This window comes from Dermacentor andersoni, chromosome 1, assembly GCF_023375885.2.
Source record: "Dermacentor andersoni chromosome 1, qqDerAnde1_hic_scaffold, whole genome shotgun sequence".
Lineage (NCBI taxonomy): Eukaryota > Metazoa > Arthropoda > Arachnida > Ixodida > Ixodidae > Dermacentor > Dermacentor andersoni.
Window position 1 is genome coordinate 343199243 of NC_092814.1, and position 15783 is coordinate 343215025.

General features: G+C 46.9%; 1 protein-coding gene and 1 pseudogene across 1 annotated transcript in view; one reads left to right on the forward strand and one right to left on the reverse strand.

The window, feature by feature from the left end:
* LOC126516540 (high-affinity choline transporter 1-like) overlaps positions 1 to 8846 on the forward strand; it is a 57854-nt gene extending 49008 nt beyond the window's left edge. The window contains exons 8-10 of the mRNA XM_072289235.1: positions 1150 to 1367; positions 6466 to 6667; positions 8156 to 8846. Coding sequence (XP_072145336.1) covers positions 1150 to 1367; positions 6466 to 6667; positions 8156 to 8703 — 968 coding nt within the window. The 3' untranslated portion in view covers positions 8704 to 8846. The remainder of the gene's footprint in view (positions 1 to 1149; positions 1368 to 6465; positions 6668 to 8155) is intronic.
* Positions 8847 to 14344: 5498 nt separating this feature from the next.
* Positions 14345 to 15462, reverse strand: LOC140215365 (uncharacterized; annotated as a pseudogene).
* Between the last annotated feature and the right edge of the window lie 321 nt (positions 15463 to 15783).

Below are 15783 nucleotides of genomic sequence, written 5' to 3' on the forward strand. Positions count from 1 at the left end.
TTTGAATTGGAACAAGCACATTGAAAATATTTGCGGTTCAGCTAAAGGCAAGCTGGGCGTTTCAAGGCGAAAATGAAGAGATGCCATGCCTGAAACAAAGCTGATGGCTTATGGAACAATAGCACGTCCAACCTTATATGCTAGCATAATTTGGGATCCGCACAGTCAAAAGCAAGTTGACGAGTTGGAACGAATCCAACGATTCGCGGCCAGGTTTACTTACTCATGTTACCATAGGACTCGGTCAGTGACCACGTTATTACACAGGGCTAACTTTCAAAAACTGTCCACAAGTAGACAAATTGCACGTTTAAAATTTTTGTACCAGCTGTACAATAAACACAATTTAGATCCTAGTTTGTATTTGCGCCCTCCGGGACGATTGTCACCGCGTATTAAACATCCTTATGCTATTTTACCCTACGCTTCAAAAGTACACAACTTCAACTTTTCTGTTCTGCCGCGAAAAATTTCCCAATGGAGTAAACTCGCTTGTGGTGTGCTTGTGGACTGCCAATCACCTGAAGCCTTTCAGCGACGTTTAGAGCTGCTTTATATATAGTATTGTATAACGTTTTCCCCGCTGCTGTAAGAACCCGCAAGGGCTTACAGTATTGTAAATAAAAATAAATAAATTTCATTTTGGCATTTAGGATTTGCATTTACTTGCTTGAATTATGTGGAAGTACATTTTTTAAAATTCAGATCTGAACGGCGGCGCGTGTCTGCTGCACGCGGGTGCACCTAAATTGTTGCATGATAAAAACACTAACATATTCGCTAATATCAGCTATGTCGTTCAAGCATCGTCGCGGCCACCTGGAAAACTTGACACGTATTTGCCGCTGAAAATATAAACTGCGCGACATCACAGGACGTTACTCGTTTATCACCCTTTCATTTTGCCCCCAAATGCTTTTGCGCAGATCGTCAATTGTCATTCTCAAGAGGAATGTTCTTCATCAGTTGGGAAATGCTTTTTCAAGTAGCACAGTCACGAATCAACTTTTGTTCTTTGATTGTGCTTAAGGGCGTTGGACATATTCATATCAACCGCATTGCTTGTTTCCGCTCACTTCTCGAGCACATGACCCAAGGATTTGGGTCGGCGAACTAGTAATCGGCAACGTTGGCTATTTGCGCACGCAGATTTCACGGCCTTGGGCTACGGCGGCGCGCACAACCTGTCCAAGGAACTCAGCAAGGACATCCTGCCGCAAGCGATACACTACATGGCGCCATCCGTGGTAGGCATCGTGGGACAGCTGGCCATCACCGCCTCTGTGATGTCTTCGATGGACTCGTCCATACTCAGTGCTTCGTCGCTCATCACAAGAAACGTCTACCATTTCATCATCAGGCCCACGGTGCGCGTCAAGCTAAAAAAGAAGCCCGCCCGCCTTGTTTGCACACTGACAACATAAAGTCTGCCACCTCAAAGAGGACAGGCTGGCGTTGATCAGTGGCTCGGTTCTGGGGCGCGATCGTATATATTTTGTTCGATACGCGTTCTGTTCGGTTGCTGCAACGTCACTAAATGGCAGTATGCAAAATTTGCGACAACGGGGCGGAGAGAGCAGCCAATCAGGAAGCGGTGACCTCCGGAAGTTTACTTCCGTCGTTTGTAGTCTGCTTGCAGACAGTATACTACAAAACGAAATGTTTCTCGTCTTCCAAATGAGTGAAATCTTTATCTAAAAAAAATATATTTTTTCTTCTCACGCCCAAACACGTTTTCAGATAGTAGTACGTGTGACTACTGCAATTTATAACTATTAGTTTCTTTGCGTCGTCCCTTGGTGGTGTCGCGCACAGCGAGAAGAAAAAAGAAAGAAACGACGGGAAGAGTGGCGCACTTTTCAAGAGGCAGTGACAACATTCCAGTGGCTCGCTGGCACCGATGATGGGGTCGATTTTGCTGTCCAACCAACGAATTATTTGTTTCGAGAAACAAAAATGACACCGGAATTCACTTTCTGCCATTTCTTCAAACGCGTTTCGAACCGCCACCCACTCTCCTCCTTCCTCTAGAAACGCCAGCGCAACAACCTAAGTTCCCAACAGAAGCGCCATTTTCTCGTATTAAACTATCGATTGGATCCAAACGTGCATGCGGCAGCCGCCTGTTGGATCCAATGCAATCCACCAGACGAAGCCGTATGACCGCTCCAAACTTCCCAACTCCCGTCGGGTTCGGCGCCTAGCAGACGAAATGCTCGGTGGGAGGATGATTGACAGGCGCGTGTGTCATTTTGACGCCACCAAAAACGTGGCCGCGCCCCGCGGCTGGCGACGTCGGCGCAGAGTAGGCCAATCGCGCGCGCCGGTACCGAACGAACGCGCCGAACAGCCATCTCCGATCGCACCCCTACTGATCAGTACAGATGTCCACACAGCTATATAGAGCGCGTGATTGGCATGCTCGCAGTTTATCAACGACTACTATCATTTCGCCGCCAATTTCGATGTACATTATAACTGGGCACGCACTAACTGTACAATGCTCAGCGATTGAAACGCGATGCTCGGAGCGCGTAGCTACCTGGCTTGTTTTTTTTTTTCCTTTTTTGACCATCGGTGGGATCTGGGGACACCGAGCTGATGTGTCGAATGAAAGGGAGAGTGTTTACGATGTATTGTGACCTGCGTTTGGTTCCTCAGCGCTAACCTTTAAGGCAAAATACGCCGGCCACCACAGGGTCTGATTATCGCGTTTCAATCACTCAGCACTGCACATGCGTGCATGGCTCTATTCTTTTTCTCTATCTCGTTCTTTTTATCTTGACTGCTCATTTGCTTGTGGGCCCATAACAGAAAAGGGGACGATGTGGCGCATGATAATTGCTCAACTGCCCGCAACCAGCAGAAGCGGCCACGATGGCGAACAGCTGACAAGAGCTAGCGTGCTCAATTATTATTATTATTATTATTATTATTATTATTATTATTATTATTATTATTTGTTATATAACAAGGAAAAGGGGCAGTCATGCACGCATGTATGGCCGTGCATGCCCAGTGATAAGCTATTTCTCTCGAAACCATGCCAATGGTATATAGACGTACACCACCAGGTAGACCAGAACAAGCCACTGGCATGCTCTAGAAAATAGTATGGATAGCTGTACGAGCGGGTGGGATTCTATAGCAGCCGCGCAGATCCAATTCCTTTGGGAGAGATATTAAGCTGTGCGGTTTAATGTCCCAAAGCAATACGTAAACTGCGTAGACGCCGTAGAGGAATGTGTGAGTAGTGTGCGTAGAGGAGGGCGCGTCCTAGAGGAGGGTTTAGAGGAAGACTGGGGATTAAATTTGACTACCGGGAATTCTTAAAGAGGCACTTCAATGTACGCACACATAAGCATTTTGGTTTTCATCTCCACCGAAATGCCACCACCGCAGGTGGGCACAAAACCTGTGAGCTCGTGCTCAGCGAGAGAATGCCATAGCCACTGTGTCACTAGGGCAGGTGGGAACGGATTTCAAAAAAAAATAAAAATAAAATAAAGACATCTGCGTTCTATACTTGATGCATGCTAAAACACTTTTAGTTGAATAAAGCAATCCGGGTCCCTGCACTGCGGCGTTCCTTGTAGCCCACGTTAAACTTCGGCATTTACGGAAACATGCTCGGAAAATGTTTCATTCACCTTACTGTTTTTATGTTGACCGGGTGGCTTTGGTCCACGTCTTTTTATCACAAGTGTTATATGTACTATAGACGTGCTCTCTTGACTAGATCGCGCAGATCTGTGGGTATTTAAGCAGGCGGTTCTTCAAAAATAAAACCAGTTGTTAGAAAGCGCTCGTCCTTGTGTTGCTCCTATTCTTCGTCCCTGTTTGTTTGCGCACAAACAGTTTTCAGATGAAAAAACTGAAAATATCGCCACCAGTATAGATGGCACGCGCAGCAAAAACAAAAATGCCGGCCGTGGGTCGCGGGCTGGATCAATCTGAACTCGAGTGGTTCTTTGTTACGCGCTGCCAAGACACTGTTTTTCCTGGTGGTTAATTACCATGCAATACCACTACTACCACCATTACCTCCTATGTAGTTGCAATTGTTGCTTCAGCCTTCAAGCAAAATTCTGCAGTTGATCGATCTTCGTGAAAACTTCGGCACCAGCTCGAGATTGCATATCGAAATCACGGCAGACATTCTTGCGTAACTCAGCTGGCGCAGTTATTGATGCATGCCTAACAGTTTGTACGAACCTGCTGAAGATTTTTTCAAAGCTAACGAATAAAATATCGCGATGTTCTGTTTCATAACCGAAACCAACAGACGTGCTGCATTTCATTTTTTGGTATTTTATAATTACTAAGTCAAATTTATGTAGTCCGGAAGTTGGCATAGAGGAATAGAACATTCCTGTATTTCATGCTGAGTGGCAAACAAGAGACATTGGGAACTCACGAGCTATGGAGACCCTTAATCCTTTTTTTTTTGTCAGTATTGCACTGTGAAGCTTAATATTGCCTAATGGAAGTATTTTGGAACTCTATCATCTACAGATTTCCCTCTGGTGAGCCGTTCATACCAGCAATTTCATGCATTGTGGAGAATGTCATGATAATTTCATGTGAGACGGAAGGGTGTACGCAAGGCGGGATTACGTGCAACACGAAAGAAGCTAATACTTAGTGCAAAGTTGTGCCAGATGAATTAAGGCAGCGACGTGTGAAGCGCGCGCAGTCGATGCTCGTCGGATCGAATGACAGTTCTACAGAAACCGTCCCCCTATATGTACACATCACTTGTGGCAATATCTTAAATTATACAAGTGCCACGTAGCTGGACAAAACCGAGATAATGCCCTTTGCCGTCGCTTGGAGCGAGCCAGACGTTTTGTGTGTTTCGTCTAATTACTAATTAGTTAATTATCGCTAAATAATAATCTGCTCAAGTGTTAGGTTGAGAGCAAACGCGTCAAGGCGAAAATCGTAGGCCATGCTGAAAAATTTTCCATGCACCTTTCGGCTGCCTGACACGCGATACATAAAAGTGTTTTCCAAGACTGAAATAAATACCCGCGAAATGCGAAACAAGTGCTGAGCGACTAGTCTCGCGGAACTTTCTTTTTTTGCCGAAGTCCACTTCGCGTCTGTTATGCGGACGTGCTTTCTCGCACTGCTGGTTTGCCAAAGCTTTATACTTGCATCGATTCCCACAGTGCGTCCGATCTGCACGATTTTCCCCTTGCTGCCGGGCCCGTTCGTCGGTGCACATATTTAGTGCTAACACCTAGTGGATAAAGAAAGAGGGAAATGCGTTTGCAAGGCGCGGAGAGGAGAGGAGGTTAACGGCACAAGAGAGACAGTGCAGAAGGCTGGCGCATCGTATCCCCGGAATTGTTATAGCTGGACGTGCCATATGTAGGGCGCGATGGCAAGTAGGCACTCCTACCTTTCTCTGCGGGGATAGCTGAAAGTCAAAAGACATTGATATCAAAAAGCGAGCACGATGGCTTTGACGAAACAGTAAAAAAAAAAAACACACACACAAAAACAAAACAAAGTCAAATGGAAACTGTGAGGTTTCTCTTTATTTTCTCCAACACAATCATGAACTCAAAGGAAATGCATTAAAGTAAAAATAAATTCGTGGGTTCAGGCATCTAGTGCCAACAAGTTCGCTGTTCAAAAACTGGTCGCAAGATATGCAAAAGCTTCTGAAGAACTGCGAGAAAACATTGGATTTTTTAGTCACCTTTATTCAACTTGCAATATTAGTATTTACGCACATCTATAATCTTTGCACATCTTCTACCCATTGCAGACGCTCTGAATAAGACCACTCGCGATACTGTGCTGGTCGTGCAATCACTCTTCGCCTTCATTTCCGCTTAATAAACTTCTTATATTCCCCAATTCAAACAAAATACATCAAAGTTCCTCTCATTTGCAATACTTGTGGGCAACGTGACACAAGAAAGACGTCGGGAAATCACGCGTACTGAAACAAATGATTGGTTGTCAAAGGGCGCCTGTCAGGATTCGCTGATTCAGTTTGAGTTTTCGTTCACGGAGCATGGCGCAGAGCCGAGTTGAGAAAGCACATGCAAGACGTCTCAATGCGCATACGTGGGACTACAGCTCTGATTTGGCACTAAGAGAAAGACAATGCATGCTCGATCGGTAGGCCACTGTTCTGCCGAAAAAAAATTTGAAACGTCATTCACTGAGATGTGATACAAAGTGAGCGGTCAAATGGCACAAAAGTGAAGAACGGGCGCCTCGATGCCACCGTGAAATGTTCGTTATAGATCCTCCGAAGCAGACCCCTCCGGCGCTGTCGGTGGCCTTCGTGTGCTTTATATTTCTGCGCGTGCTGTGTTGTCTAGTGTGTTGTGTGCGTGTAAAAGAGAGAGTTTCAGAAGGATAACTCAGCTTAACCAGGCGCATTGTGTCTACGTTCTCTGCCCTCTGTTAAAGCCTTTCCCCCCGCGCCCGGCGATCTTGCAGGCCTCCGACACGGAGATCTCGCTGGTGCTGCGCGGCATGATTTGGTTAGTGGGCGTGATAGCGACGGCCACGGCCATCAGCGCGCGCTCGGTAGTCGGGCTGTGGTCGCTTTCCTCGGACATGCTCTACGTGCTCCTGTTCCCACAGTTCGTCGCGCTCTTCTACCTACGGAAACGCAGCAATGCATACGGCGCTGTCCTCGGTCAGTTCATTTGCCTTCTTTTTGTTATTGTTGCTTCTTTTTTATTTGCCCGCAATAATGACGCCTCGCCAAACTACGAATGCGCGGTTCTGTTAGTTGGCGATGCCTTTAAAATGCTTGGGCGTTTGCAGTGCCTATACTATACCTTAGGACGCTGGTGCATATCCTTACGTTGTCGTGCCGGCGTAGAATAAGACACTGCCAAAGGCGTCACTTGAAAACGTTAACTCTTTGTTGGCGTGCCTGTGTCCAGCAAAACAAGTGGCACTCAAAGTACAACGGTAGATGCGAGTACAGTCGGCGATCGTCGAAACCTGATCAATGGGTTGAGCGCGTCGGCTTTTATACATGACTCGTCGAAGGTTCCCGCGTAATCGCAGGGTGCCTTCCAGAACATGCTACACAAGTGGCGTCACACATACGGCCAGATTACGAAAGGTTCGGTGACAAGAGAATGGATTGAACTGTCAATAACATTCGAGAAACTTCTGATACATGCATAGGTGCGTCCCGCATCGAGCAATAACGTTTAACGTTTGTTAGCCTGTGAAAAGCGGTCAGCGGAGAAAGGTAAAGAAGTATGCGCGTCAATGTACGCTTAGGAACCTAGTAATTATTTTCAGAGGAGAAAATATTGACCGCTTTTCGCAGAAAAGAAACGCACCGGAGAGTGAGCATGTCTGGTTAGCGCCTTATAAAAAAAAATGGTGTTCCTGATGAGCGCGTTTGGAACTTTGGGAGTCCTCGTACAGATCTAGTCTAACATTCTGGCTGACACACTGATTATCGCACGACGGGAAAAGAAGTCTCAGAGGGTAGTACGAACTGACATGATGTTTCCAGGCAGAAATCGACATGAATGCAGGTAGTTGGGTTCCGGCGCGGTGTCACCGCTCATGTTCAGTGGAAGAGATAGACGCGAGAAAATATAAAGACCGTTTTTCAGTTTAGAAGGACTTCAAATCCTGGAGATAATTTTGCACGTTGATATTATACAACATCGTAAGCGTTTCGGTGTAACAACGTATGTTGTGAGTGCGCGACATCAAGTTTGGCCTAAATAAACTTCATTTATTCAAATTGCTGATGTAACGTAAAGCTTGGTGGCATACGGGCGCGTTTCGTATCAAGAGCATTCTATAGCTTCAACCGAAAATAGTATGTCGCCTGCGGCTGCACGTGAGACGCTTGGATCCGACAAGAAGCTCAGAAAATTAACGAAACTGATGACTGCGAATGATAGGGGTATATAAGCACAAGGGGGCAGAAATCTGTTCGTTAGAGATGTGAGGGGCCTCTAAGCTAATGACCCCGCAATGCATACAGCGTCGCTGCCACTTCCGATTTCTAATGGTAACCGGTATGACGAATGCGCGCACGGCCTTGCTATTCAGTGTAACAACTCGGGGTATTTGTCGGAGAAGCGTCGGCTCCCACCTCTTCGCAGGAGCGTTTTGCATCTTATTCGTTCACGCGCCGCTCGCGCAGGTTTCGTGGTGGGCGGGATCTCGCGGGCCCTGTGCGGGGAGCCCTTGCTACAGCTGCCGGCGCTCATCCAGCTGCCCTCGTACGACGCCGAACGAGGCCAGCAGTTCCCGTTCCGCACCCTGTGCATGCTGCTGAGCCTTGTAAGCCTCCTGCTGGGCTCGGCAATCGCCAAGGCCCTCTTTCGCGCGGGGGTCTTGCTTGACGTGTGCCGCTCTTTCGTCGAGCCCGATAAGCAGCAACGGGAAGAAAGCTCCAGCGCCCCGGCCGCTGCTGCTCCAGCCACAGACGCCGTCCCAGACCCCGCCTCCATAGCCTCCCCGCGTTTGACGGTCCTGAGCCCGTCGAGCGATGTACTTTCGGGGCCCACCACCTCGGGCGCGACTACCACGGCACCCGAAGAGGTAGCTAAGCAGAAGCAATCGCCAGCGGCACAGCAAACAGCGGTGACGTCTGCGACGGGAGAATGTCACGCCAGCAGCAGCGTGATCGCCAACCACGCAAACCACAGAAAGGGCAAGGGTCAGAAGTCGAAGAAGAAGCGGAAGTAGCCGCTTAATTACTTTGTATCTCTCCACTAAGACAGTTGGGGCCCACCGTGCAGTCTTTCAATTACCCCGCCCGCACGCGCTTCAATGTCGGCGCTCACTGAGGCGGCGGGATACGTATTGACGCAAATTATTAAACTCGCACCGTCACGGAAATCGCGTTTCACGTACCTTTTTCGACTCGCACTGCTAAACCTTTGTCAGCTAACAGCGAGAAGTACCAAACATGCACATGCCTCTCAGTCAAGGCTATACCTGTAGAAGTTGGTGTGACCAAAGGCAACAGAAATGCAACGTACTTTCTTTTAAAGAAAGCCAAATGTAAATTGCACGCATGCATAGATATACTCACGCTACCCGTTAGCAAAACTATGCGAACTACAGGCTCACCCGAAACGCAGTTTCTCCAACTTAAGAGGCACAACGTGGAATCGGTGAGAGCACCGAAAATTTCGCAATGACGACTTTTAACTGCAGTCTTTATTCCATATTGAACTAAGAAGAAAATCAGCTTTCTGATGGAATCCCTGGTATCACCGGCTCATGAGAGCACGTACGTACGTATGGACGTACGTACGGATGGATGGGTGGACGCGTTTGAGAGGGACCATTTAAGAATTGTCGAGTAGTGAAACTAAAATTTTCACAAGCCATAGCGCCAACACTCATAAAAAAATTGGTACCCGTGTCCTGACACCGTCCAGGCAGCATAAGTGATTGTGAAAAAAAAGTTGAGTCGATCCTGTACGACAGCTTCTCGACCCGACCTGCTTCCGGTTCCTCTTTCCTACTTCCTGCTTTCTGGTTTCCACGAACCGCATAATCAAAGTATAATCCACAATGAAACATGGCTCACATCTGTCAAATTATATACTAAGCGCCGCCTGTGAAAGAATGACCGTTAATTAGACGCATTCCTTAGTTACACTGCAGATATCACCCCGGTCCTCCGTTATGAAATACAGGCAGTACAGGCTCGTCAGTACGGCCACCCATCGAAGCAAGCTTGCGCTGGTGCATGCAGCGGCGCCTGAAGGCGTGGCTTCGTGTTGTCTGCTGCACTGCTCGAGCATGTCAGGCTTCCGTTCCGATGTAGGGAACTTACCTCGCACGAGAAGATGTGTGAATAATAACTGGTCTGTGGAACCTACACGGTCCTATTTGAATGCCTCTTTTTTTATCTGTTTCACCGCTAGAGCTTTAGCTCTTGGAAAGCGCATATAAGGGTTTTAAAATATACCAACGCACCGGATAATTACGGTGCAATTTCTAACGCAGAATTGTTTTCTTTAGACTTCAGATCTACAAAGTTACATACACTTCAAAGCCAACTATTATAAAAGGGATTCGTGTCAATCAATTGGAAGTACGTAATAAAATCCAAGCAACTAGAACAACTTACCAAGTATATAAACGAATGCTGGCAAACCGGTACAATATCAACAATGGAAAACGGCCCAGATAATTCTAATACCTAAACCAGGCAAGCGGCTACTGTTGGGCGAACCTGAATCCCATTTCACTCACATCCTGTGCGGGCAAACTCATGGAGCACGTTGTTCTAACGAGACTGACAAACTATCTAGAGGACAACGACGTTCTCCCGCTTACAATGTTTTGTTTTCAGAGAAATTTGTTTACACAGGATGCAATGCTCCTACTTAAGCATCAAAGTATAGCTAACACAAGTCGGAACACCAAAACTATCCTAGGATTGGACTTAAAGAAAGGTTTTGACTGTTACCCACGAAACAGAATTTAACAGAATAAACGAGCTGGGCCTAGACCAGAGATTATACAATTATATACGAGACTTACTAACAGAAAAGCACGCATTAAGATAGGAGAACTTAACTCCGAAGAACTGCAGATCGGAAGCGCAGGTACGCCCCAAAGCTCACTAATATTACCGATGCTCTTTAATCTGGCTCTGATCGGATTACCAGCAAGGCTAAGGGAAATCGATGGCCTCAATCATACTATCTACGCTAATATATCTCCCTCTGGGTGAGCGATGGAAACGATGGACAGGTTGAAAACACATTACAAACGTGCAATGGGAGCAGTTGAACGATACCTAGCAGGAACCGGACTGGCGTGTTCGGCAGAGAAATCTGAGCTCCTCATTTATTTACCATCGCAACGTGGCCGAAAAGTACGCAACTACGAGGAACGAAACAATCCGGAAATGACCTAATTACGCCCATACCAAATGTTGACAAGGTCAGAGTATTGGACCTCATCATTGAAAGTAACGGCTACAATGGAGAGAACATACGCAAATTAGACAATATTATGTCTCAAATCATGCGGCTACTTAAACGAATAGCCAACAAACATATTGGAATGAAATACGGCAATCTGCTTAGACTAGTCCAAGCCTTCGTAAAAAGCAGAATAGTATACGTGGCATCGTACCTACAAAATTTCTCATCAAAAAAATGAAATTATACTGCTTAATCAGAAAAATATACAAGCAAGCAATCAGACTTTCCATCACCACCAGCCACGATAGACTACTCGGGCTAGGCCTCCACAATACACTGGATGAGCTAATCCAGGCGCAACGCATAGCACAATAAGAACGTCTGTCAAAAATAAAACAGGTAGGCAAATATTGAATCGCCTAGGCATAGTGTATCATACCCAACATGGCGTCAAAGTAGATATGCACAGATACATCAGAGACATAATAACCGTCCCTCCAATACCCTAGCATATGCATCCCACCCACCATCAGGATAGACGGGAAAGCAGAGCACGCAACATACAGATGAAATTCTGTAACAGCAAGGTCACCACATTTGTAGACTCACCTAGATACAGACACAAGCGTGCCTACACTACAGTGGTGATAAATTACGAGGAAAAAGGCACCACGTGCGCTACAGTCAACATGCTACACGTAGAAACTGCAGATGAAATATATATCGCGTTAGCCCTAGCGCAAACACAAGCTGACATAATCATCAGTGATTCCCAGAGGGCAATACGAAACTTCGCCAACGAATCTCCCCAGAGGCACTCCGACTTCTAAAATTAGGTAATAACCACGACAAAAGTGACCATCGATCTCATCTGGACACCCGCTCACACAATACCAGACGGGAGCAATGAGGCGGCTGACCACATGTCTCGAGAGCTTACGGACCGAGCATCGGTTAGCCCCGCCTCACCGACTATCGACGAGTGGGAGTGGGAAGATCGAATGACCAGATTTCACGAAATTACACAAGACCATAGATTTCAGAGGCGCTCATTCTCGCCTCCGCACCCAAAATTAAGCAAAAATCAGTCTGTCGAATGGTGGCAGTTACAGACCAGATCATATCCGAGTCCAGTTATCACCCTAATTTATATACACCCTAGTTTATATACGGCTGACAAGTGCAAACATTGCGACTGTAGAGCCGCCCTAGAGCATATTCTATGGAAATGTACGGGTATAATACACACTGAGCTGATGCAGCCTTAAACAGCGGCAGCCTCCGCGCACGCTGGGAGTCTGCGTTGCTCAGCTCGGACCTGCAGCCCCAACTCTGGGCTGCCCAGCGAGCCGAGGAAGCTGCCAAGTGCCAACATTTCCCGGCTGAAACCTAGGCAGGGTCCAGGCCCACCCCACCAAATCACAGGGCACTCAATAAAATTATTTGAATGAATGAACTCTCGCCCATCAGGACCAACACGTTCAACTAGCTCTACCACCACCATGGAACTCGCTCTATCAACTAGCTCTACCATGGAACTCGCCACCAGCTGTGGCGAGTTCCATAAATCCTGCTACAATACGCGGGCATTTGCACGCCTCTTGTGGATGTTACGAAGGTCATCACGCAGCGTTCACAACTGGATGTATCAGGAATTCATAAAGGAATTTAAGAACGCATATAGCTGACAATGCTTTGCAACAAGAAGTACCTGCCACCAGGCGTGGCCACATGCTCTAGAACTATCTACAAGCCTCCCTCTGAGATGGCATATAAACATGAAACGTTGGTACGGCAGCGTATACCCCCCACCCCTAAACAAACACATACACACACAAAGCAATCCGCCGTGCCCTCTTAAAGGCACTTTATATGACACATAATACGCGCGAAGCATTTACTTCAAAGAAACAAGGCAGATCAATCGGAACGGTTGGCGTTTTCCCGAGCCGGTAGATGTAGATATAGATGTATATGGAGATGCGTGTGATCTACTGACGCGTACCTACTCTGGGAGATTGGATAGGAATCGGGTAGGTTAGAGTAAAGGGTAAACCAAGTCAGAATTTTATATGTAAGCTATAATCGAAAGATAGAGGTTGTAGAGCCTGCATGATCTAATGAAACTGAAAATTGTACAATGGCCATAAAGTAAAAACAATTAAATTTGGTGAAACAAAAGGAGGCTAAATATTTCGCATTCAGAGCTTTAAATCTCATTGACAGAGGCAACTAGCTGGATGTCGTCTTCCTTCACTAGCCCTTGTGTCCATGGTCATTCGCGCTGTTTCTGCACTCCGCTGTTGGGAGTGCTTGTGACATTTCCATGTTGGCAGACAAAGCGCACCGGGCTAATCAGTCAGTCGTTCGGGATTTGTAAGGCTTCAGGGGAGAAAGATGCGTCACTTCGGTTTTGGCGAAGTGCTGTCACTATTTGTGAGGCATGCTATGAGATAGTTTACCTCGCTGAGGCATTTAAGAATAACGTAGGGCCCAACATTGTGGGCCAGCAACTTCTGGCACAAGCCGCGCTTCCGTAAAAAACGTTCAGAGCCGCACTAATCAACGTGATCGAAGTGCACATCTAGGCGATGGCCGTCGTAGCGGTCCTTTGAGTGGTGCTGCGAAGCCAGGGTGCGAAGCCGAGGAAGGTATCGCGCTTAATCTGCTCGACAGAGGATCTTGGTAATAGAGTCATTGTCATGAGCGAAGAAAGGGAACATCGTGCCGAGGTGGACGAGTATAAAGAAGGAAGAATGGTGAGTAATCATAGGTCTCGTGTCTCGCGGTGCTGAATTCATAGGTGGCTACAGGCAGGATACTGCCCCAGTTATCACGTGCGGCATCAACATACACGGACAGCAAATTGGCAAGCGTTCTGTTTGTACGTTCGACTAGACCATTAGCTTTCGGATGGTATAGCGTGGAAAGGTGGAAGCTAGATGAACACAGATGAAGGGTCTCTTCGACAACGCCTGCGGTAAATTATCACCCACGGTCACTGTTTATGATTCGAGGAGGCCCATGTCGAAGAATGACAGAATATAACAATAAAAAGGTACCGCCTATTCCTATGGCCGATGGCAACACTAGCGCCTTATAACAACGGGTCAGGCTATCTCACACATAATAATTTAACGATTGTCGTTGAAGGATCGGGACCATGAGATCTGTACCAACTTGTTCAAAGGGGCGTTCGAAGGTGGAACTGGCTGGAGTCGACCACGCGGTATGTTACGAGGTCGCTTGTAATGCTTGTATTCGATGCAGCTTGCGATGTACCGTTCGCTATCGTGACGCATCTTAGGCCGCTACAGCCGTTGGCCGTGAGCGATAAAGCCCGGGAGGCACTTCATGAATAAAAAACAACTTGCAAGATGGGCTGGGTGGGAATCGAACCAGGGTCTCCGGAGTGTGAAACGGAGACGCACCACTCAACCACGAGTTTTTTTTCCTTTATTACATGGAAAACAAAACCGAAAGTGTACTACAACGTTGACACAACTACACACTTAAAACTCAGGCAAACACACACAAGATTAACAAGCGCATCCAGTCTGGTGGAGGGACCCGCACAGCGTACACACTTCTTACATTGGCAGCACTTTCACGAAAGAAGGATATTGTAGATCGCGGGCTTTCGGCATTGCGATCACACAGTCTACTTCTCCGCAGGCTATATAAGCTAAGTACTAGGAACATGTCATAGGGAGGACCACACGTAACCTTAAACGGCAGAAACCTAATTGAATATGAAGTTATGTCAATGTCCTTTTTAAACGTCCGTTGGAGAATGCCCCCCAAAAAATACAGCATGCCTACAGTCTATGAAGCAGTGATCTATAGTTTCGGCACGTGGACAGAGCCGACAGTTTGTTGACCACAGCACAAAGCAACCCCTCGAATTTAACCAAGTTTTAACAGGAAGTGTTTCTGAATGTAACTTAAAGAAAAATGTTTTTACTCCAGGAGGTACACACATTTTTCGGACGCGCTTAAGTACATCCTGATAAGGTCGGCTTAAATAAGGTGCACGATACAAAGGGTCTGGGAATACAGAGTCCACCAGTGCCGCAGAAATTGCTTGTCGACTGGCAGTGAACACGTACTCCAGGCTGAATCTAACTTTCAAGAAAAGAAATGTGTCAACAACCTCCTTCAGAAAGCCCCAAGGAGCCTGTGGGACATCTTTGACATTTGATGACACCACTATATTAGGAACATAATGAACTAAATGGAGTTGCAACGCTTCACGCAAAAACGGATGGTCACTGTCTGGAAAGAAAAACAAGCGAGAAACAATTTGCCTGACAAAGAGGTGTACTAATCCTAGACCACCACGTTCAAGGGGGAGGAACAGATTGTCGCGCCCCATCGATTCACAGCTCGAACTCCAAATAAATGTTGCAAATACGCGATGCAGTGCCTGAAGGCGAAGTCGTGAGCAGTGCAGTACTTGCAGCACATACATAAGACGGGAAGCTAAGAACACGTTGCACATTTCAGCACGAATGAACATGGACAAATTGCGCCCTCGCCATGAATTCACTTTACGTTGAATTTTGCCAACTTCTCCTGACCAATGAACTCAACCACGATTTCGATGCTTCAAAGCGGTACAAAAGCGCCTCTAGTGAATGCGGTGTTGCCTTAGAAACGAGCCGTAGAAAGTTATACTGCGGTGTATATCGGTAATTATGAACGTGTAACTTACAGAAGTCGCAGTTACATGAGTAGCGAAGTGCGTTTCCGCTGCATTTCTTCTGCGCTCTCCGCACACGCAGAGCCATCTTGCGGCAAACACAGAAGACCCCCTCCTCTCAATGTACGGCGCTGCCCCGACAGATGGCGCCCCACGCGCACATTGGGGCTGTGC